The sequence below is a fragment of the Bombyx mandarina genome, chromosome 15, assembly GCF_030267445.1.
Source record: "Bombyx mandarina strain Sakado chromosome 15, ASM3026744v2".
NCBI lineage: Eukaryota > Metazoa > Arthropoda > Insecta > Lepidoptera > Bombycidae > Bombyx > Bombyx mandarina.
In genome coordinates, this window is record NC_143221.1 from 6,426,871 (window position 1) to 6,449,107 (window position 22,237).

At 35.8% G+C, this 22,237-nt stretch overlaps 1 protein-coding gene across 1 annotated transcript; it reads right to left on the reverse strand.

Annotated features, from left to right (window-relative positions):
* Nucleotides 1–238: 238 nt before the first annotated feature.
* mtm (phosphatidylinositol-3-phosphate phosphatase) lies at nucleotides 239–21,807 on the reverse strand. The gene is made up of 12 exons (XM_028180065.2): nucleotides 21,550–21,807; nucleotides 21,048–21,236; nucleotides 14,361–14,435; nucleotides 13,677–13,862; nucleotides 8,263–8,478; nucleotides 7,282–7,418; nucleotides 6,028–6,153; nucleotides 4,977–5,058; nucleotides 4,714–4,884; nucleotides 3,654–3,861; nucleotides 2,415–2,629; nucleotides 239–1,329 (listed from the first exon to the last, which is right to left on the reverse strand). The coding sequence occupies exons 1-12, from the start codon at nucleotides 21,673–21,675 to the stop codon at nucleotides 1,183–1,185; spliced, it is 1,878 nt and encodes a 625-aa protein (XP_028035866.2). The 5' UTR covers nucleotides 21,676–21,807; the 3' UTR covers nucleotides 239–1,182.
* Between the last annotated feature and the right edge of the window lie 430 nt (nucleotides 21,808–22,237).

A 22,237-nucleotide genomic window follows, 5' to 3' on the forward strand; every position in this document is an offset into this window, starting at 1 on the left:
CACAATAACTGCTGCTATTGCTGTGCTACTGCTATTTTTATCAATTACGTTTAAGACTTTAATGCTACCGGCTTAAGAATATATTCTTAAGGTTGAAAATCGCATAGCAAAATATTTGTTGACAGCTTGAAGTGTTTGAATTTCGTTTTTATAGAAATCATTAGTAATCATTAAAGATCGTTGTTAGCTCTTTGTTGGCGATGCAATATCGCGAAGTTCCAATATAAGCGAACGTCACATAAAAATATTCTTTTTTACACATTACAACTTAAATATAATATTGATTTTTATTTTCTTTATTTAACAGTGTATTAAATTATTGTAGTGTTTAAATTACTTAACTAAAATAAATGCATAACTCGTTATTTCTATTTAAAGGCAACACTATAATTTATTACAAAAATACACAAAAAAATTATTAAATAAATATTTCATATTTAAAATTATATATTTTAACTTTTACGCTTCAATATGTTTTTTAGACATTGGTGTTGACATTGTTTGAACAATACCACATAGATTAAAAGACTTATCGTTAAGACGGGACGGGAGTTCGGGAGGTGGAGAGGGGTGCGGGAGGGGGGACACGACAGCTGTGTACAATAGTAATCACATAACAAACATATTCAGTTCCTTAGTACTTATTCCTGACAATATTATAAACGGAATATAAAAACAATTGAAATGCTTGCGTGATTTGAATGGCTGTCCATTTTCCGTCTTGACTCATTACTGTTTAACCTCTTCAGGGAAAAAAATTAAAGTACAAAAAACAATAATTTAATTTATTATTTATTACGATTTTGGTCATTCTGTTTTGAAAACAATTCAACAAGTAAAAAAATATATAGTTACTAAAAAACAAATATAGTGATTATTCATTAAAATAAAATACCCACATAAGTGGCCATTTAGCATAGAATGAAACATAGATAATTAAAAATAAAATTAAATGTACACATATTATGTGCCAATGTCCCTGAAGAGGTTAAAAATGTAAAATATGCTTTTACAAAACTATGTGGCAAGGATATTTGTATAAATTTTAATAGAAGTATCCTGGCATTCTTTCGTAGTCTACAGGTGTTTAAGAAATTTCATCCGCAGGTTACCTTCTAGACGTTAGGATTTTTCTAGAACATCTTAAGATGTGAGCGGGGTCCGGTGGGGTTCCCGTGGTGTTCAGACATGGTGCGGGCTGGCGACCCTGGGCGGCGTGAGGCCGCGGCGGTGTTGCTTGGCGGCGTGGTCCCCGGCGGCCGCCGCCACCGCCGCCTCCAGCTGCGCGCGGAGAGCCACCAGCTCACGTGATCTTTGGTATATCGGATCCTGTTCATACATAATACAAGGCGTATCATTTAACCGTGCCTTGCCGTGAAGCAGTAATGCGTTTCGGTTTCAAGGGTGGGGCAGTCGTTGTAACTATACTGAGACCTTAGAACGTATATCCCAAGGTGGGTGGCGCATTTACGTTGTAGATGTCTATGGGCTCCAGTAACCACTTAACACCAGGTGGGCTGTGAGCTCGTCCACCCACCTAAGCAATAAAAAAAACACACAGCGGCTTGGCCCCTGGCATTGCTGAAGTCCATGGGCGACGGTAACCACTCACCATCGGGTGAGCCGTATGCTCGTCTGTCTACTAAGGCAATAAAAAATAATAATAATAAAAACACGCACTTCACAAGGTCCAAATATATTTCTCCAAATGTCATTGTTATACGATTACCAAGCAAAAACTACATTTTGTTCAAAAATAATAGATACCAATAATAATGACATCTAAAAGGGTAATTGGGGTTTTAATTGTGTGGGTGGTATTGTGATAAACACAAAATACAAAATTTTATTTGTAGTGGAATTTAATTTAGAACTTAGATAATTTTTAAACAGTTTTGTGACACAAGTAATTCTTATCCAAGGATAACGCTATGTTCCATTATTTCTGAATAACTCAATTCAACACACGTACAACAACGATCCTCGTTTAGCTAGTAAATAAACAATCATTTAATCCAATAGTAATCACGAACTTTATTACCGATAGGTTATATTATGTACGTGCACCGTTATCCTGCTTAGGACCATCATTCTGTTTATTTAGGCCTCCAAATGGTCATTAATTTAGGTTTGGAGAGTTGGACTACAAGTTATGTATTTGAGTTCCGTAATCTGATATACATATATGTATGTAATATTGCTAAGATGTGTGGGTGGATAAAAAAACTATAATTTACGTAATTAAAAGTTTTAGAAAGTCTTATGGGCCGGCATGCGTAAATACCACCTTCTTTTACTATAAAACTGAGACTTAAAACTATGTGGTTTTATATACCTATATTTCACGAACACAATATACACAAGCGCTCAGAATATTCGTTCCGAATCATAAACCACGAGGATATTATATTTACCTGCTGCCTCATTATTGGGTTCCATCTGCAGTACAGCGCTTTCCACAGTTTGATTACCCTTAATGAAGCGACAGGAACTAGCACGACGGGCGGCCTCGAGTACGGCGAGGAGGGTGATATGGCGCCGGACGTCGAGCCCCAGTAAAGCGCATTCAAATACAAATCTTGACGACTATTTATATACGACCATAGAGATACGGTCTTAGTCTTCACTTCTGAAAAGCAAAATTAACATATTTTAATGACAATCACTACATTAAAACGAGAAAAATGTTTAAGATTTTATTGTTGGAATGACTTAAAGGTCTCGTTACCAGCATATAAAATATTTAAAAAAAAACAGAATATTCCTAATGACATACACAAAAATAATAAGAGACGGTGTTTTACGTTAAAAAAATTGCTGTATATTTTCAAACACTTCCTCTGATAGAGATTGAAATTCACAATTTCAAATCTGACTGAATATGTTTACGTGAGAATTCCAAATCAACGGTTCATTCATTCTTCACAAAAAAAAATATTAAAGCTTCTTTGACAAAGTTGTGGTACAAAACTCGATAAAAAAAATGACGCTGGAAAGCGATCGTAGAACTAATATATATGTATAACTATAGGGTATATAGGTCGGCAAAACAATGAGATACAAAACTTTTACCGCATGTGAACTGCAATTTTATTTCCTAGGATTAGCATAGTAGACCAATCACGACATACATTTTCAAAACTTAAATATTTTATTTATATTTTTTAATACGCTTTTATAAGCTTCAGACGTATTGTTAGTATGTAACGCAATCTTTGAACATGATTTTGACCTCTTCAAAACGTCGGATTAACTCGAAATTTGGGATACTTATTAAGGACCGATGACAATTCAATATTTAAAAACAAAAATAAAAAAAATCGAAATTTAACTACTATAATAGTTTAAAAAAACTACAAAAATACGCTTTTATAGAAAATCCAACTAAAAAATAGAAAATAAATTTTAATAAATTTTATTGTAAAAAAGTGTGGGGTGCTTTTCAGTATATTATCAAAATAACCCTTCTACTCATATCTGTTCATAAAATATTTGTAACTACTGATACCATGCACCCCACGCTTTTTTTACAGTAAAATCATTTTTCTTAATAGAAGCGTATTTTTTTTTAGTTTTTTAAACTATTATTTATTTTTTTAAATTACTTGGTAAGTACCTACATATTCTATATAAAAAATAAAAAAAATAAGTACCTTCCTTTACCCTTTCCCGTTCAGTATTGAACAGGAAGGTTCCGAAGCGACACGAATATAGATGATCGACTATAGTTATTAGGAGTCGTTCTGTGAATTCGAACGCCGTCGGGAACTGCTGCTGCAGCTGCCACACGCAGTCCACCCACTGCACGAACACGGGCGAGCGGTCCGCGTCCGAGTGTCGCTCGTCGCCGTGCCCGATGCGCTATCAAATCAAATTTGTATGCAGTTGAAACAGCGCCTCTAACGGCAAACGTAGACAAACGTTTCAACTGGTTACTCAACTGGTTGGTCAACTCAACGTTACTGGTGGTAGGACCTCTTGTGAGTCCGCGCGGGTAGGTACCACCACCCTGCCTATTTCTGCCGTGAAGCAGTAATGCGTTTCAGTTTGAAGGGTGGGGCAGCCGTTGTAACTATACTTGAGACCTTAGAACTTATATCTCAAGGTGGGTGGCGCATTTACATTGTAGATGTCTATGGGCTCCAGTAACCACTTAAAACCAGGTGGGCTGTGAGCTCGTCCACCCATGTAAGCAATAAAAAAACTGTATCGCCTATTAGATAGTTATTTATGACCTTACGGCTTAGGTCGCTTGCACCTATTGATTACTGCTTCACAGTCATGCTTCCGCAGTACGCCCCTCTCACTGAACTCCTCCCCCTAATTCATAGCTCAATCTCTAAAACGGCGTATTGTGAGCTCGTACTTTTACCACCGAATTATATACAATAATTCCGCCTATAACACGGTAGATTGGTTCATTATAGAAAACGCGTGTAAGGAGTATTTTTCTTGCATAACGCTTTTGTGTGACTCCATATAACGCGTTACATATGCGGTACCTACTTTGGTTTTGTCTAAGTATAATATTGTCAATGTTTTTGCAATTCTAAAAGTAAAAAAAAAACAAATTTGTAAAAAAAAAACTAAAAAATTCTTCATTCACATTCTATGGGCTCCTGTAATGGTCTAGTAATTTGAGATCGGATGATACCCCATCCAAGTTAGTATCATTATGTTCGTACAATAATCGTGTTAGCAAAACAAGCTTACCAATTGAAATTTATGTCCAAAAGATAACCACTCCTTTTCTATTAGAACTTGGAATCCTCGAAGTGTTCTGTAGTAAGGGTCGAGCATTAACATCGACAGCGCCGTCAGTTGAGCCGTGCGGTCCCAGCCATCCGAACAATGCACGAGCACCGACGTCTTATGATTCTCAACCTACAGCAAACGATTTATGTACCATTTTTTTATGCCTTCAATAAGCAAATATTAATAACAAAAAATAATATATTTTATGTTGAATCATTTACCTTATCAACAATACGGACAGCACCAGCCAGAATACATTTGATGTGCTTCAGCCAACAGCTGGCTTCTATTCCGCTGAACCATCTGTAATGTATCAAAAAAATAAAATAATCGATACATCTGAATTGGTTTACAGTTACATGGTGAAAAAGGGTGTAGTATAAACTAGAAATAATTTATATTGTACAGTATCAGCGTCGACTGTTTTGTTCTGTAGCAGAAAGGGGCAAGATGGTACTTCCTGGCGCAAGTGAATGAAAATATTGTTAATGCAAATAGATGATTTGGAATTGAGTGACGTAATGCAAATAGAAGATAGGAATTAAGTGGAAAAGTGGCATACACCTATCTTAAAAGATACTGGTATGCCACTTTCGTGATTAGGATCAATAGCACTACAAACTAATACCTCTGATATTTAAAGATATTGCAGCCATGGTACAGTTTGTGTGAAAAAATAATTATTTGTCACTTATGATTTCATCTTGTACAGAACTTTAACTGTTCTCGTAAAGATAGATAGCGCACTCTTAATATTTTACGATTTCCTTAAGTTTAAGCCCTAGGAGACTGGTAAGTATTTGGGGTTGAATGGTTAAGATCGTTCATGAACATCAGCAATCCCAAGCGTGTGTCTAAGCTAGCACTGCTATCGCTGAGGACACATCAAATCCCATGAAACACTGTGGATAGAAGCACATCAAATTTTTTTTTGCTTAGATGGCTTGTGAGTGCGCTCGCTTGGTGGTACTTACCCGCGCGGACTCATAAGAGGTCCTACCACCAGTAATTACGCAATTTATAATTTTACAGGTTTGATTTTTATTACACGATGTTATTCCTTCGCTGTGGAAGTCAATCGTGAACATTTGTTTAGTACGTATTTCGTTAGAAAATTTGGTACCCGCCTGCGGGATTCGAGCACCGGTGCATCGCTAGATACTAATGCCCGGACGTCTTATCCTTTAGGCCACGACGACTTCAGAGCCGATATTTTATCACAAAATGTAAGCAGGATGAATTCTAAAACTGATTTTAAGTAAAAATAATTACTTGGATTGATCAATCTGTGGAAAACATAATTCCTTTAGTTTCCGCAAGCTTTCTCTCATGACGTGAATGTTATGAATGTCCAAGAACACCAGATCCGCATTCTGATACGCGTCTTCAGACTCGTACCTGTAAACAAATATTAATTTAAACTGATACCAATGCATGAAAACGCATTTAACGTCCGTCTGGTGTAGTGGTAAGTGACATGGTCACTACACAAGGGGTCGCGGGTTCGAATCCCGCCAAGGTAAGATATTTGTATGATAAGTGTAGAAATGTCTTTTCCAGGGTTATGGATGTTTATTAAATATATGTATGTGTATAATAAAAATCTTACATTTATTTCCGTTATCTGGTACCTGTAATACAAGTTCTTTACGAACTTAGTACGGGACCACTTAATGTGGCGTGATTGTTAGTAAATATTTATTTATTTATATTTATTTTTATACTTATTGTACACAAAAAGAAAATACAATAAAAACAGATTTAAAGAATGTCTAAATACCATGTACAAAGGCGAGCTTAACTCATTCATGAGTTTTCTTCCAGCAAACCATTATCAGAGAGAAATACGATGTATAAGAGGGGAATAGTGTACAATATAAGAGCTATTAAAGCATGATTTTTAAACTAAGCATTAAAAAAAATAATCTAATATTTATATTTATTTATATTTATATTTATATATTTAATAAAAAGGACAAAGCTATAGAATTCAAGGTTCTTTTATATTTCTTTAATACGCTGCTCATGTGCTAATCAATATATCAATAAGTAGCAACTTGGCAATCAATATTCGCTCGATTCCGACCACTCTGATGAACCAAAATAAAACTTTCTCGATGAGTTGTCACCACTTCTGACGGGCGATGAAGCGCATCAGTTATTTTTGTTATAATTATTCTGACAATTGAAGTTTTCCCTTACTCGTTATCATTTAATATTGTTAGCAGGTTTTCTCAATATGTTCTATTACTGGAGCACTATCTGCAGGTAGCCTTTGGTATAAATTTTAGTACTTTCAGGATCGACAAACTAATGTTTGTACGACATCGCGCAGTATTATTTTCGAAATGAATAGATAAAATTGAAACACCAAAATGTCGTAAATAATAAACATGAGATTTAACAGCAAAAAAATTAATATATATTTTACCTCGTAAACGATAAGAATAAAAAAAATATTATAATAGTATATAGTACAATAGTATCGAGTATATAGTTTGCCTACGGGAAATATTAAGTACGAACCCTCCTCCTTTGGCTTTATTGGCGACAGCATTAGCAGTGGGACGAGCATCCATGATGAAAAGTTTATGAGCCTGGGCATTTGCATCCATAATTAGTTGAATGTACCTTTCATCTTCACGACTTCGCTTGCCGCTTACCTAAAAATGTATTAGTAGTCAACATAGAGACCCCGGCAAAAGTTTAAAATTATACAGGGTATTGTCTGATCCATGTTTTTATATAATATTTGGTATCAATATATTGCACATTTAGAATTGAAGTGGCTTAATCCAAAAGCTCTTATTTTTTGGTAAACAACAAAAATTTAATTGAAGAATTGTAATTCTTCAGTTTCGATTTTATTACTTTAAGCCTTGTAAGCATTGGTTTAAAAGCGACGAAAACTGTATTTTGTCATTTTCTAGACTAAAACATAAATTTAATTTTTAATTTAACAAATTTAGTTTTATAATCAAAAAAATTACATGTTTATAAGTAGTTCAAAGTACGAAACTACTTTCTTAAAAGTTTTAGTTAAGCCATTTCAATTCTAAAGGTGCGATATGAAGCTTCACACGTTACATAAATCAAAATAGCCATTATGGATTTCAAACAGCTTAGAAAGTAGCATTGAATGAGCTGATAAACGCCGACGCCAGTACGCATTGGCACATTCTAATCTGAGTCATTACTTTGATAGAACATACTGCAAATATGGAAGAACAGTGTCACTGTACAACATATCCTCATTTTACCAAATCTGATATTTTTAAAATACCCGTTTACTAGTTTGCATTTTGTGACACTTATTTTTGTACTTCCTGATTATTTGAGCTTATATAGTCATAAGCAAAGATTTTTAAATAAAAACCAAATTATACTGCATTTATTTTTAGATAAGTGACGTCATCATCATCATCAAAAGCCCACAGACTATCACGGCAAGGCAATGGCCTTACCTAAGATTCACCGTAAGTGATTTTATAAATTTAATTAACTTACCCCAACTAACGGTTGACTGCACCTGGTTATTGTAGCTTGGGAGTTAGGATGAATCCAGGATAGTACAGGAATGCGGCCACGTGATCTAAATGTTGCCACTGATCGTAGTAGATCATCATCAGCTGCAGAAGGAACTGCCCATATAGACGGATAGCTATCACACACTTCATACTTATCGTTTATTCGTGTTATGCGCCACATGTCATTGCTTACACCCTGAAATATATAGATGTATTTTTGATGTGCTCAGCATATTAATTGGTTTGTAGGGATTGTCTCTCTGATATTCCCTACGGCCCACCACATTTGGTGATTATAAGGAATATGAAAACCTCAGACTGTGGTAAATTGAGTGGCCTATATTCCTGATGGCACCAGTCTAATAAGCTATTAGTACACAGAAATGTTGCAGGCGTCACTATGAAAGCTATAGACCTTGAGACATAAAATCCAACTCAAAACCCTTACGCCTAACTGGCCAACTATGTGCCAATATATCCTAAAATCAGCTTAAATCTGCCAATAAAAAAATATTAGTTTAAGCATGAGCCTTTCTGAACTGCCTGTACAGCATGCTTTTTGGCTCCACAAATTATTTAACTGTACATTCCTCAGGACTGTCAGCTATATGAGCTGATTGATGAAGATTTTCATTTACTTCATTTTACTAGATACTTCAAGATTTCTACTAGGCTGCACTAAAAGTATCGGGAATGGAATATTTCCACTGTTCCTGTTGTGGCGGACTGTCATATTAAAATATTTTTAATTGAAAACTCCTTGGTTTTAAAAATCGAATACCATTTATTTATTTAAAAAAAGATTCTCGGTCTTGTCACGAGGTTTTGTCAAACTTGTTTAGTCGTTGAGAAAATGGAATTGACTCGAGAAAATTCAAGAGCGATGATTTATTATGACTTTCGAAGTGGTTTAACACAAAAACAGTGTGTTGGCCGGATGATTTCTGCATTTGGTGATGAAGCCCCATCCAAAACCACAATTTATCGCTGGTTTGCTGAGTTTCAACGTGGACGTGTCAAGCTCAGTGATGATCCACGTCAAGGTCGTCCAAAAACTGCAGTCACCCAAGAAAACGTTGATGCTGTGCGTAAGCTGATTGAGGAAGATCGACATGTGACATACCGCGAAATTCAGGCAACTTTAGACATTGGCATGAGTCAAATACAAATAATCTTGCATGAACAATTAGGTGTAAAAAAGTTGTTTTCCCGATGAATACCGCATTCGCTCTGTGAAGAGCAAAAAGCGGCTCGCGTTACTTGGTGCGTCAGAACTCTCGAAAGATTCCACGCAGGATCCTCAAATGCTGTATACAACATTGTATCAGGTGACGAATCCTGGATATACGCGTACGAACCCGAAACAAAAAACCAGTCACGAGTTTGGGTGTTCGAAAATGAGTTAAAGCCAACAAAAAGTGTTCGTTCACGGAGTGTTGCAAAAAAAATGGTGGCCACGTTTATCTCCAAAACCGGCCATGTTACGACTATCCCTCTTGAGGGACAAAGAACGGTTAGTACAGAATGGTATGCTAGCATTTGTTTGCCACAGGTCGTTTCTGAACTCCGTAAAGACAACTGCAACCGCCGCATCATCCTCCAGTACGACAATGCGAGTTCTCACACCGCGCACAGAACAAAAGAGTTTTTAGAGCAAGAAAACATAGAATTATTAGACCATCCGCCGTACAGCCCCGACCTAAGCCCTAATGATTTCTATACTTTCCCTAAAATAAAGAATAAATTGCGTGGACAGAGATTTTCATCACCTGAAGAAGCTGTGGACGCTAGGAGTGGGTGATATAAATCGTATATAGATTCAATATATATATATCGCAGCAATATCGTTGAATCCGATATCGCCCCGCACGAAATCTATATATCGATATCAGCCGATACACGATATTGCTCGATGTGATGCGCATCGCCATATCGTACCGATTCGTGAATCGAAATCTATATTTCGATATCAGCCGATACACGATATTGCTCGATGTGATGCGCATCGGCATATCGTACCGATTCGTTAATATCAGCAATATTCGTTTGGTTCGTATCGAATCGGCCAGAGTGAGTGAGCGCACGATAGGGATATCATGTGATGAATGAAACAGAAACAGGCATTATCCATACAATTGTAAACCTTATATTTAAGTCCATATGTCTGTAGATTATTCTTAGCGTATCAGCAGGATACAATTAAGGAAAGAAGTTTCAACTTTCGACCCTAACTTGAATGCAGTATAGCCTATTTGCATCGTTGAATTTAATTTCACGCGCTTTGACCTTGAACTAGAATAAAATTTTTGGACAAGTGTTTATAAATACTTAAAAGTTTTTTGTGTTTGATTTTTAAAGTACACATTTTTCTATTTTTAGTTGAATCCAAATAATTGAGTTTATTTCTTGTGTTTGTATTAAACTTTTGAAATCTACACTCTTTTGGTATATTTTGTAATTTTAAATTAAGACACAAAATACTAAAAACTGAAAATAATGTAGCCAGTCCTAAGCCTGGTAAAAGCATGAAGGAAAGTTTTTTTGATATTTTTATTTTCATGTTCTTTTTATTACTTTAAGATCATATTATAAATTGATATCAGAAAACCAACCGTATAACGTTGACTTAAATCTATATCTACTACGATATTATATCAGCGTATCGTTTCAAATCTCAAATATCATGAATCGAGAAAATCTACTAGCATCCATCAATATATAGATTCAGAAAATATATAGATTCAATATCCGATATTGATCCTCGATATATAGATACGATTCGATACGCGGCAAAACCGATATTACCCACTCCTAGTGGACGCCTACAAAACGGCCATTTTGGAGACCCCAACTTCCGAATGGAATGGTTGCTTCAATGATTGGTTCCATCGTATGGAAAAATGTGTCAAATTTCGCGGAGAATACTTCGAAAAGCAATAAATACATTTTTAAATAGTAATTCAAATTCAAATTCAAATTCAAATTCAAAATCATTTATTTCAACTTGGATGTCATCAAAAACACACTTGTTGAATGTCAAAATGTAAAAGAAAATGTTAACTCTACCACCAGTTCCAAAAAAAGCCACAGTCCTGAGAAGAACCGGCGAAACAAACTCAGCGGGCTTTTTTTTTTTTTTGTATTTTCTCAACTATTTTCTTTTTTTTTTAAACAAGAAAACATATTTACAGTATACAAAAAAACAAGTCAAAAAAATACAATTCAAATAAATAATAATAATAATGAAAAATGAAAAGGCCAGGAGCGAACGCCTCATTCCCACGTAGTGCCATCTAGTAAAAAATCCTTAACTGTATAATATGCCTTGTTGCACAAACGTTCCTTGACAGTTTTCTTAAATCTATGAACAGGTAGTAGTTGAACGTTTTGTGGGATCTTGTTGAAAAGCTGTACACCCAGCCCCCTGAAAGAGTTGCTTATTTTCTTAATTCGAGCCGCCGGCAACGCAAGCCTATGTTTGTTCCTAGTGTTCACATTATGCAAATCGCAGACTCTGGGGAATTCTACAATGTTTTTACGCACGTACAATAAATTTTCAAAAATGTATTGGGACGCTAAAGTTAGAATTTTGATTTCCTTAAACTTGTCCCTCAAGGATTCCCTCGGGTGCATATAATAAATAGCACGAATAGCCCTCTTCTGCAGGATGAAAATCGTTTCGACATCGGCAGCATTGCCCCATAGCAAAATGCCATAGGACATAACACTATGAAAATAACTGAAATAAACTAGACGTGCCGTATCTTCATCAGTATACGTTCGTATTTTTTTTACCGCAAACGCTGCAGAACTAAGTCTATTCGCTAACTTGCATATGTGAGGACCCCACTGCAGCCTGGAATCAACTGTTATACCAAGAAAAACTGTCGAATCAACAAGCTCCAGTGTCTCTCCACTTACAATGATATTAGTGTCTACTTGTCTAACATTAGGTGTGGTAAATTTTATACATTTTGTTTTTTTGTTATTTAATAACAGATTATTAACACTAAACCAATGTACCACGCGCGAGATAGCATCATTCACATCGTCATAATCTTCCAATTGTCGTTTAATTTTAAACAATAAGGATGTATCATCAGCGAATAATACGACCTCGTGACGGGTTTCAATAAACTTTGGTAAATCATTGATATACACAAGAAATAAGAAGGGACCCAATATGGAACCCTGAGGAACACCCATATTAAGTAAGACACCGGAAGATCTCTTTCCTTTAACGTCTACCTTTTGGATTCTTCCGGATAAATAAGATTTAATAAGTTCTAATGAAACGCCCCTAATACCATAATGGTGTAATTTCCTCAACAATGTATTATGCTCAACACAATCAAAAGCTTTAGATAAGTCGCAGAATACCCCAAGGGCATTATGCGATTCCTCCCAAGCCTGAAAAATATTTTTAATAAGATCTACACTTGCATCAATAGTCGAACGGCCTCTAGTGAATCCATATTGTTTGTTATGAAGCAGGTTATTGGAATAGAAATGGTTCAAAAGCTGTTCCAAAATAATTTTTTCAAAAATTTTACTCAAAGTTGGTAGTACTGAAATGGGTCTAAAGTTAGTGGGGTCAAAAGTACTACCAGATTTAAACAGAGGTATTATTTTACTATATTTCATTAGATCAGGAAACACACCACTATCAATACAGTCATTAAATATTGTAGCAAGGTAAGGTGCGATTATATCAATAATGGATTTTATAACCTTAATTGATATTCCCCATAAATCACCAGTTTTTTTAATATTAATGAGCTTGAAATTATCAATTATGTCCTTTATAGCAATATTTGTGAACTTAAAGTTAACACTGCATTTATCAACATGATCTTGCAGTAATGATTCGGCGACGGTAGGAGATGAAATTAAAGATTTTGTAGTAGAAGCTGGGATATCAGCAAAGTAGCGCTCAAAAGCACTGGCCACTTCTTGATGAGAAGTTATTATTTTATCATTGATTTTCAAAATTGATTCAGCATTGCTGTTTCTGACATTCCCAGTCTCCCTATTAATGATATTCCAAGTCATTTTAATTTTGTCAGGTGCATTTTTTATAAGTATATTAATATATAATTATATTTTTATAAGGTGCATAATGTTGTGTCACTTCGTTAATTCCCGAAATTTTCAGTGCCGCCCTCGTATTCTTCATGATTTCCTATTCCACTATGATTTCTTATGTATGATCCAGTCAGATGAATCAGATGAGTCAGTCCATTATTTTTTTGTTTCTGTGTAATTCTATATTATTTTACCCTATTGACTGAACTCTTGAGTTTACCAACTTGTCTTGGTGAAGATAGAAAGACCTACCAGTTATCCTTCAGTTTAAAAAAAAACATACATATTATTTAACTTTAAATATCATACCATTCGTCTCAGCTCAGCAATGGGTTCATACACATGCCAACCATCTTCAGGGAAACTTTCGGAATAACTGAATGCAAACATCGGAAGTCGGTGTGACAGAGGAAAAGCTAGCTGCTGCAGTTTTTCAAATATACCACGACGTGAATGATTCTCTTGTCTGTGTGCAAATCTTAAGTTCCTCATATCCTATAAAATTAATATTAAAATCATGTATTTTTTCATGATTTTAATGATGTTTATTATACTATGTAATTATATAAATTAATATTTGCTCTATTTATATATAAATTTCTGGTTTTGGTTCCAAATTTGATGAACTGAATCCCAAAATCAGTTTTACCATCGTGAAAAAATATAGAGGGGTGAACGGCTATTTGGTTTAAGTAACATTTCGCTTAATAAGCGACATTTCGACATATTTGTAAATAAAGGTCCATTATATTCAGTATTAGCATCAACAATTCGATGTTTTTAATTGAACTTCAATTAAGTTTACCCCATCCTAATAGCTGAAGTAGTTATTTTATTAAAATAGTTTTCCCAAATTATAAACTTTAAACGGCTCTCCTGTAATGTTGCAAAATGGCACTTAAGCCTACCAGCCTTTCACCCCTTGATATAACTTGTTCTTGGTTATGAGATAAAACATACTCTTCACTTTAATTTAAATCAAGTAATAGTTACCTTACAAAAAATTTCTATTCCGTATGAGTTTTCACCTTTGGAAGAAGCACCACCAACTTTTTCAATTCGAGAAACCTATAACAAGCAATATATTTTTGTTTGATTTTGATCAAATATAATGTTTAGATCATGATATGTTTAATGTTGTTCCTTCATTGTTGTTCCTGAGTATGTATCTGCTTTTGGATAAATTCTCATAATTCAGGTTTTTTTTGTTCAGTTTTGACAAATTTATTACTTGGATCAGAAATTTTACTCTATCATACAGTTAGTTCCCCAACAGGGTCATACTAGCCTGCTATAAATATCTAAGCAGCACACACACTAAAGAAGCCATTTTTTGCAAATTAATGACTTCATTTTGATTTGTATTTGGACTGTGTAGGTATCAGGATTGTGTAGGGTTCATATCAATTTCACCAAAAAGCCTTGTACACCAAAATAGCTTATGGATAGTTTTCTCAACCAGGATTGTGTAGGTACCATATCAATTTCACGGCAGTAGGCAGCGGCTTGGCTCTGCCCCTGGCATTGCTGAAGTCCATGGGCGACGGTAACCACTCACCATCAGGTTGGCCGTATGCTCGACTGACTACAAAGGCATTAAAAAAAAAAAAAAGCAGGTGTTCAAGACACCAAAATTTCTTATGAATAGTTGTCTCACATGCCTCACCGTTAACACTGGAGAGACATCTGCATCATTAAATAGCCTGTTACCAATGTGTACAATTTTATTATAGTATACCAAGAGGTCCTTTAATTAAAACAAATGAGGATAAGTTTTTTTTTTTTTTTTTTCCTTTCTTTCTGGCTTTTGTTACTTAGATTAAAGTACAATTTTGCCAACGTCGGGTAGTGGAGGTATCAACATAATTATGCTAGGACATTTACATAACATTTACAGGCATGAACTGAAAATAGAGTTACCTATTTAGTTTTACAATTTTTGTATTTAACAGTTAGTAGGAACTACAATTTTATATTATTAGTGTCTATGAAAGAAGCAAGCGAGTAGACTACCTTTTTACTGGGGAATGTTAATAGGAAGTTCATGTTGATGGGGAAGGGGATTATGTTTTTTAATAAAGTATATAGGGAATCACAATTATTGTTAAGAATGCAGTTGAAAAATATATGATCCACCGTACCTTCCTCGGATCCACAGTCGCATATTGCTGTATTTCTTACTTTGAATTTGTACAGCTGGACAGGAGAGCAAACGTGACCCAGTCGCATTCTGATAAGAATGCTAGTGGTACTTTTGTTAAGATTTCTGTACTTAAAAAACCATGGGGAATGGGGTATTGATGGTTGGATTATAGAATACTTATACTTAAAAGATTCCCATTCTATGCTCCAGTCACGGAATAAAGTTTTCTTAGCAATACTTAATATATCAGTCATTGTATTATAAAAAAAAATGTTATCACCATGCAATGTAGCCTTTTTTGCCAAATCATCTGCATACTCATTTCCTTTAATGCCGACATGAGCAGGAACCCATGCTAGTTCAACAATGATATTACTGTTATGGCATCTAAGAAGGCATTCCTTTATTTTACAAATAATATGGTTATGGATGCAAGTTTTAAAAGGGTGACCGGAAATGGCCTGTAAGGCACTTAGAGAGTCTGTAAATATTACTGAAGGGTTGATTGATTTTTCCAGAATATGAGTAATGCAGCTTAGAATAGCTATACATTCTCCACTAAAAACACTTGCCTCGACAGGTAATTTATGTAAACTCCAAACTTTAGTGGTTGCATTAAGAAAAGCAGCGCCCACATTGCTATTCGAATTCAATTTTGATGCATCAGTGTAAAATGTATACCAGCCAGGCCATTTCTCATTAACAGTATTTAAGAAATTAGAGTTAATATCAAAGTTTTCATCTAAGCCAATATCTTGTACAATTTTAGGGACGTGGCAGAGAGCATTGAACGCTGTCTCATAAATTGGTAGCACATCAGATTGTACAGCTGGTGCTGAGAGGCATGTTATTTTTTCTAAGCTTCTAAGAAGGCAGGGCCAATTTTTATTTCTCCAATATTTTGAGTGCATGTAGGTTTTGAGTGAAATGAGTTTAGTAAGTACGAGGTTAGACTTTATGTGGGATACTTTGAATAAGAAGCGATCTGCTAGGTATTGACGTCTTAAATGTAAAGGTGGATCAACACTTTCGACCTGCAATGCACGATTGGGAGACGATTTCATGGCCCCCAAAACAACCCGCAGGGCTTTTACTTGTATTTTATCCAAACGTGATAAAGTTTTTTTATCGCATGGTTCTAACATAATTGAGCCAAAGTCTAATATACTGCGTATTAAAGCGTTATATAGTAGTTTCTGAGAGTATGGGTGGGCCCCCCACCAAGTTCCCGAGAGAGTCCTCAATAAGTTTATATTCTTTTCACATTTGTCAACTACCGTATCGACATGAGCTGTCCATTTAAGATGCGAGTCTAGAGTTAAACCGAGGAACCTAACAGTATTACAGATAGGAATAAACTCATCTCTGTATTTTACTGTGACAGGTGGGATATTTTTTTTCCTTGAGAATATAGCTACAGAGCTTTTGTGGGCTGAGATTTCCAAACCATGTTCTTCTATCCAGGTTCCGATAGATATCAGGCATTTGGTTAAAACAGATGCTGCCACAGGAATGCTCTTATGAGATGTGTAGATGCACATGTCATCAGCGTATTGGATCATTTGGCAATTACCTGTTAGTTTTCTGTGAATATCATGAGTGAAGATATTAAATAGTATCGGGCTTAATACTGACCCTTGGGGTAGGCCTTTCCAAACGTTCCTTCTATCTGTAAGTGATCCGTTGAGGAGTAGATGAATCTTACGATCATTTAACATATTGCATATAAATTGTACCAACTTGCAAGGTAAACTCAGCTGTAGCAGCTTGCTTCTGAGTACTGAAATTGGGACGTTATCATATGCAGCGGAAATATCGATAAAAGCAGCTACAACAGAAGCATTCGAAGAGAAGGCACCACGAATATCAGTGGTCAAAATAGAGTGGCAGTCTGTAACACTTTTACCTTTACGGAATCCAAATTGTACAGGTGGTAATATTTTTTGGTTTTCCATATACCAGTCTAGTCTATTTTTAATTAAATGTTCTGCTGTTTTACTTATAGTAGAAGAGAGAGCTATGGGTCTATATGAAGTATGTTCATTAGGGTCTTTGTGTTGTTTCAAAACAGGGATAATAATTTGGTCTTTCCAAGAACTAGGAACAGAGCCTAAGCAGTACATGTGGTTGATGAGAGAGAGAAAATATTTAAGTGGTTTCGTTGGGGAGCGTTTCAAAAAGGAATAAGGGATGCCATCAAGTCCAGGAGCCGTATCCGGTAACTTTTGGAGGATAAATAATAACTCCTGGAAAGAAAACGGCTCGGAGAGCACGTCATCTTGAGGTCTGGTAATTTGGAAGGATGAGTTTCCAAGAGAAGGGGGTGCATAAGGAGGTGCGAGTTTATTGAGGAAATCGTATTTCCATTCATCGACATTAGAATTTGGCGATTGCGTTGTATTTTTAGCCGATCTATATCGCTTCACAGACTTCCAAACTGTCGAGGAAGGGGTACGCGGGGAGACGTTCTTACAAAAGTCCCTCCAACTCAGGGCCTTTTTCTTAGAAAATTCACGCTTACAGCGTGCTTGTGTTCTTCGCAGGTTAATAAAATTATCTAAGGTCATTGAATTTACAAATGTGGCTTCCAGAGAACGTCGAAGTTTAACTAAATCTGAACATTCATGGTCCCACCAAGGAGGTGAGGGTAATTTATTTGATGCCCTTTTTATGGGTATTGATTGAATTCCTGCCTCATGGAGTGTTGCAATAAATTGATTATAACATGTTTCGACATTGCTGAAATTTACAACTGGTAACTGTTCGATTCCTAAGTTTAAGCAATGGCTAAAAAAATCCCAGTCAGCATTAGCAAGGTTATATCTGACATGTGTTGAAGGTACAGTATATGGGCTGCCCCTAATTCTACCAGGAAAAGATACAATTATGGGGGCGTGATCACTGCCATAGGTGCAACATTCTATATTCCATGAAAGTAAGGAACCGAGTGAACTAGAGCAGAATGAGAGATCAATAGCGGAAGGCTTCTGAATCGGTGAGGTCCTACGGGTAGGCCTACCGTCATTTAGGATGACGAGATCGCAATCGTCTGTCATTTCTATTAGTTTCTTCCCCGGTGCATCAGAAGATATGGAACCCCAGATACGGTGATGACAGTTAAAATCACCTAAAATTATTTTAGGCGAAGGAAGAGTGTCTAATGCTATCTTCAGATTGTTTATAGTGGAAACCAAAGGATGTGGTAGATAGATGCTTATAATAGTAATCCATGATGAATTTATATAGATCTTTGCGGCAACGATGTATCCATTTTCTACAGGTGGACTGGAGAGTCTGACATACTCGATGCTAGTTTTAATGAGTAGCGCTGCTCCATCCCATCCCTCGTGCCTGTCGTGTCTCAAACAAGCATATCTTGGGACAGTGAATCTTGTGGAGGGCTTAAGCCATGTCTCAGAAAGAGCTATAGCTATGGGATTATATTTATTAATAAGGTATAAAAGATCGCTTTTATTCCGCGTTACACTCCTCGTATTCCATTGAAGTATCTGGTCCATTAATGTGTAGTAAAAGTTGATTTAACAGATTCATTTTTTCGGCAACGTTGGACGGTAAAGACAAAGTTTTTGATGTAATATTAGTAAGATTAAACAGTAAAGAGTCCAAAAGCTCTATGACTTTTGAAATAGCTATATCAGGAGGAGTGGAATTATGGGCTTTTTTTTGAACTAGCGCACAGCCATTTTGGGGTGTTGGAATTGTAAAACTGTGAATGAGTTCAGAATGGGTTTTTTGGTCGTAACCTGACTGTAGTTGAGTTTTGGGTCTGGGTTTCAGAAAGACGGTCTTTTTGTAAGAAATGGGGTGGGTGTTATCTTGTGTAGCTTGGTCTAACAGGTTTAGATGGTGACGAGAAGGGGGTTGTTTTACTACGTCAGCATAAGGTCGTCTGATGGGTGCTAAGCGTTTTGAGGCTTCTTGGAATGATATGTTTTCGGCGGACATAAGTGATTTAATTTGATATTGTCGCATGTATTCCGGGCACGTTTTGTCAAGGGCTGAGTGATTAGCATGACAAAAGGCGCAACACATAGCATCGGGAGCGACATTGCATGTCTCTGCAGGATGGTCCTCTGAACACTTGTGGCACCGAATTTTCGACCTACATTGAACTTGTACATGTCCATACCTACAGCATTTGTAACATTGGACTACCGGATATTTATAAGATTCGACAACAAGGCTATTATGGAACAGAAAGGTGTTATGAGGTAATTTTTGACCATCAAAAGTTAAGACAACAGTTTCGCTGGGTCTCCACTCCGTGGTACCTTCTGAGCGAACTTTGTAATTCAGACGTCTTGCCTTGATTACTTTTCCGTAACCATGCGGTGTTTCAATAAACTCCGTTATTTCTTCATTTGAAAGTTCCGTACATATTCCTCTAACAATTCCAATACGAGTAATATTGAAAGTGGGTATAAATGCTTTATAGCCTTTCTCTTTTAACAGGGAGTAGTTATGAAAATCATTTGCTCCCTGGGCTGTAGAAAATTCTATCGATACACGGTTTCTACCAATCCGCTTAATACCACCGTTTTTCAGAGATTGTACTTTATTCTTATATAAAAATTGTCCGAATTTAACTGGGTGGAGGGAAACCGGTGATGCCGGATCTTCGGTTACTCTAGAAACATGAACTATATAAGGTCCCTGATCTGTGTCGGCATATGGTCTATAGTACGAATTTAATCCACTTTTAGTGGATGCATTTTTAAAAGTATCAATTTTGGAGAGTTTTTTGGAAGCCAGCTCATCTGCATTGTTATCATATGGTTTACGTTTTCGGGGGGTACTTGTAACTAGGTCAACTGACATGGTTTCATTATAATTAGATGGTGAGGGTAGGTTGTCAATATCAGACTGGGCACTTAACGTTGAATATGATGGTGAATTAACAGAACCGTTTTCTAAACTAATATCTATGCCTGGGTCAGGCGGTTCATTAGGTACAGAATCCATGACAAATATTTATCTCTATGTGTAACTCATAGAAATAAAAATTTGTTTTCAATTTGTATTAAAAACAATTCTGTACAGTAGACTTACTTACTAAATATTATTTAAAAAATATATATTTACAACTTACTGACACCGTTGATTAAACAAAACAGACAAAGAAACACAAACATGCAACAAAAACTATAAAACAACAGGTATAAAAAGAAAGAATACAAAAAAAAAGAATATTAAAAGAAAAAGATATTCGTTAGCAACAAATACGTGATACCCGCACTGACGCTGTCTATCGAATCGAGGATAAGTTAATTGCACCATTCATTTTTATAAGGCCATTCTTAGTTGTTGATAATCTGTGTTGATTAATAAAATGTTGATTTAGGATATACATAAAGGGTATGAATAATTATATTTCTAATGCTTTTATAACAGAATCTTTGCAGACCAGTTCCATTGCCTCCATTTCTTATAGAACTATTTCTCATTTAAACAAGCTAGGAAACAAGGCAGATTACTTTTGTATAAAATATAAAATATAAATATAAAATAATACTCACAACCCCCAGTGGCACACTCAATGTACCTAGAGTAGCACTAGGATCAGTTGGTCTAAAGTGAAGTTGATAGTTTGTCACTTTCAGGACTCCCCTCGTTGGTCCACTGTATGGGCACAAATAAGTTACATCACGAGCTACACTTGTAACCTTTTCACCATCCAACAGCTGTATATCTCCGAGGACATGGGGCTAGAAAGAAAATTAAATATTTTATTTTCAATTAGGTTTATTAAATATTTCTTTCTTTTCTAATTTTTTTAATACTAGCCTTAAAGAGCTCAGAATGAAACTTTTGACTATGAATTTGATTAACAAACAAGCAGACATGTATAGCTCTAGATTTACTGAAAGCGGTACGACAGTCTCTTTGAGTAGCCATTCTGAGATTACAAACAATTATCCTCAGAAGGTGAACCTAAACTAAAACTGAGTTAAAACTGCAGGAAATAACGGCCTGCAATAAAATTCAATAAGAATAAATTAATCGTTTTAGGAAACTTACGGAGTCCTGTCCGTGTTTAGAATTCAATGAACTTGATTTAGAATCAGAATCCAATGAATCAGAACTTGCATTCTTGGATAGCGAAAAGTCGGAACTTAATAGTTCTGAACTGTTATGTTTATCCATTATTGAATAACAATATATTTTATTGTCTAGTACCAATATAAAGAGAAGAATTTTGACAAAATAAAGTTTAAAATATGTCTAAAGATTCAATTCACTATTCAGCGAACTTCATTTTTTTAACGCGTTCCAGTTCCTGCTGTCATTATTTCAATCTTTAGCATTTAATGCCGGATTTACACGCAAGTCCGAAGCCTCAAGCATCTGCAAACAAGCAAAGCTGAAGTTGTTTTGCTTGGGATGAATTTATTGTTGATGACTCGGAAATCTTTCCAGCCTCGCCAGTTTGGATGAGCGAACAAGGGCACGCCAGAAAGCGTAGGGTTTGCTATTTGCCTAAGAGCCTACGAAAAAAATATACCAGCACAAGTTAAATTGCTTCTCGATTATCTTAACTGCCGAATCGGAGCAATGACTCGCGGAGAAAATTTGGTGAGGGGTGATGCTATGGGTTAAGTAGTAAGTACCCCGTAGAATCCTTCGATGAGTTCAACAAGTTCATTGATCTGTTTTTTGGCGGCAGGAAACAGCTAGTGTTAAAAATAGATGCTACGAAGCTCTGCTC

Coding starts and splice junctions, on each gene's coding strand:
- mtm (XM_028180065.2), bottom strand. CDS start 21,675: ATGGATAAACATAACAGTTCAGAACTATTAAGTTCCGACTTTTCGCTA. Junction 6,154..7,281: donor AATAAAGCCAAAGGAGGAGG/GTTCGTACTTAA, acceptor ATTTGTTTACAG/GTACGAGTCTGAAGACGCGT. Junction 1,330..2,414: donor ACCCAATAATGAGGCAGCAG/GTAAATATAATA, acceptor ATGTATGAACAG/GATCCGATATACCAAAGATC.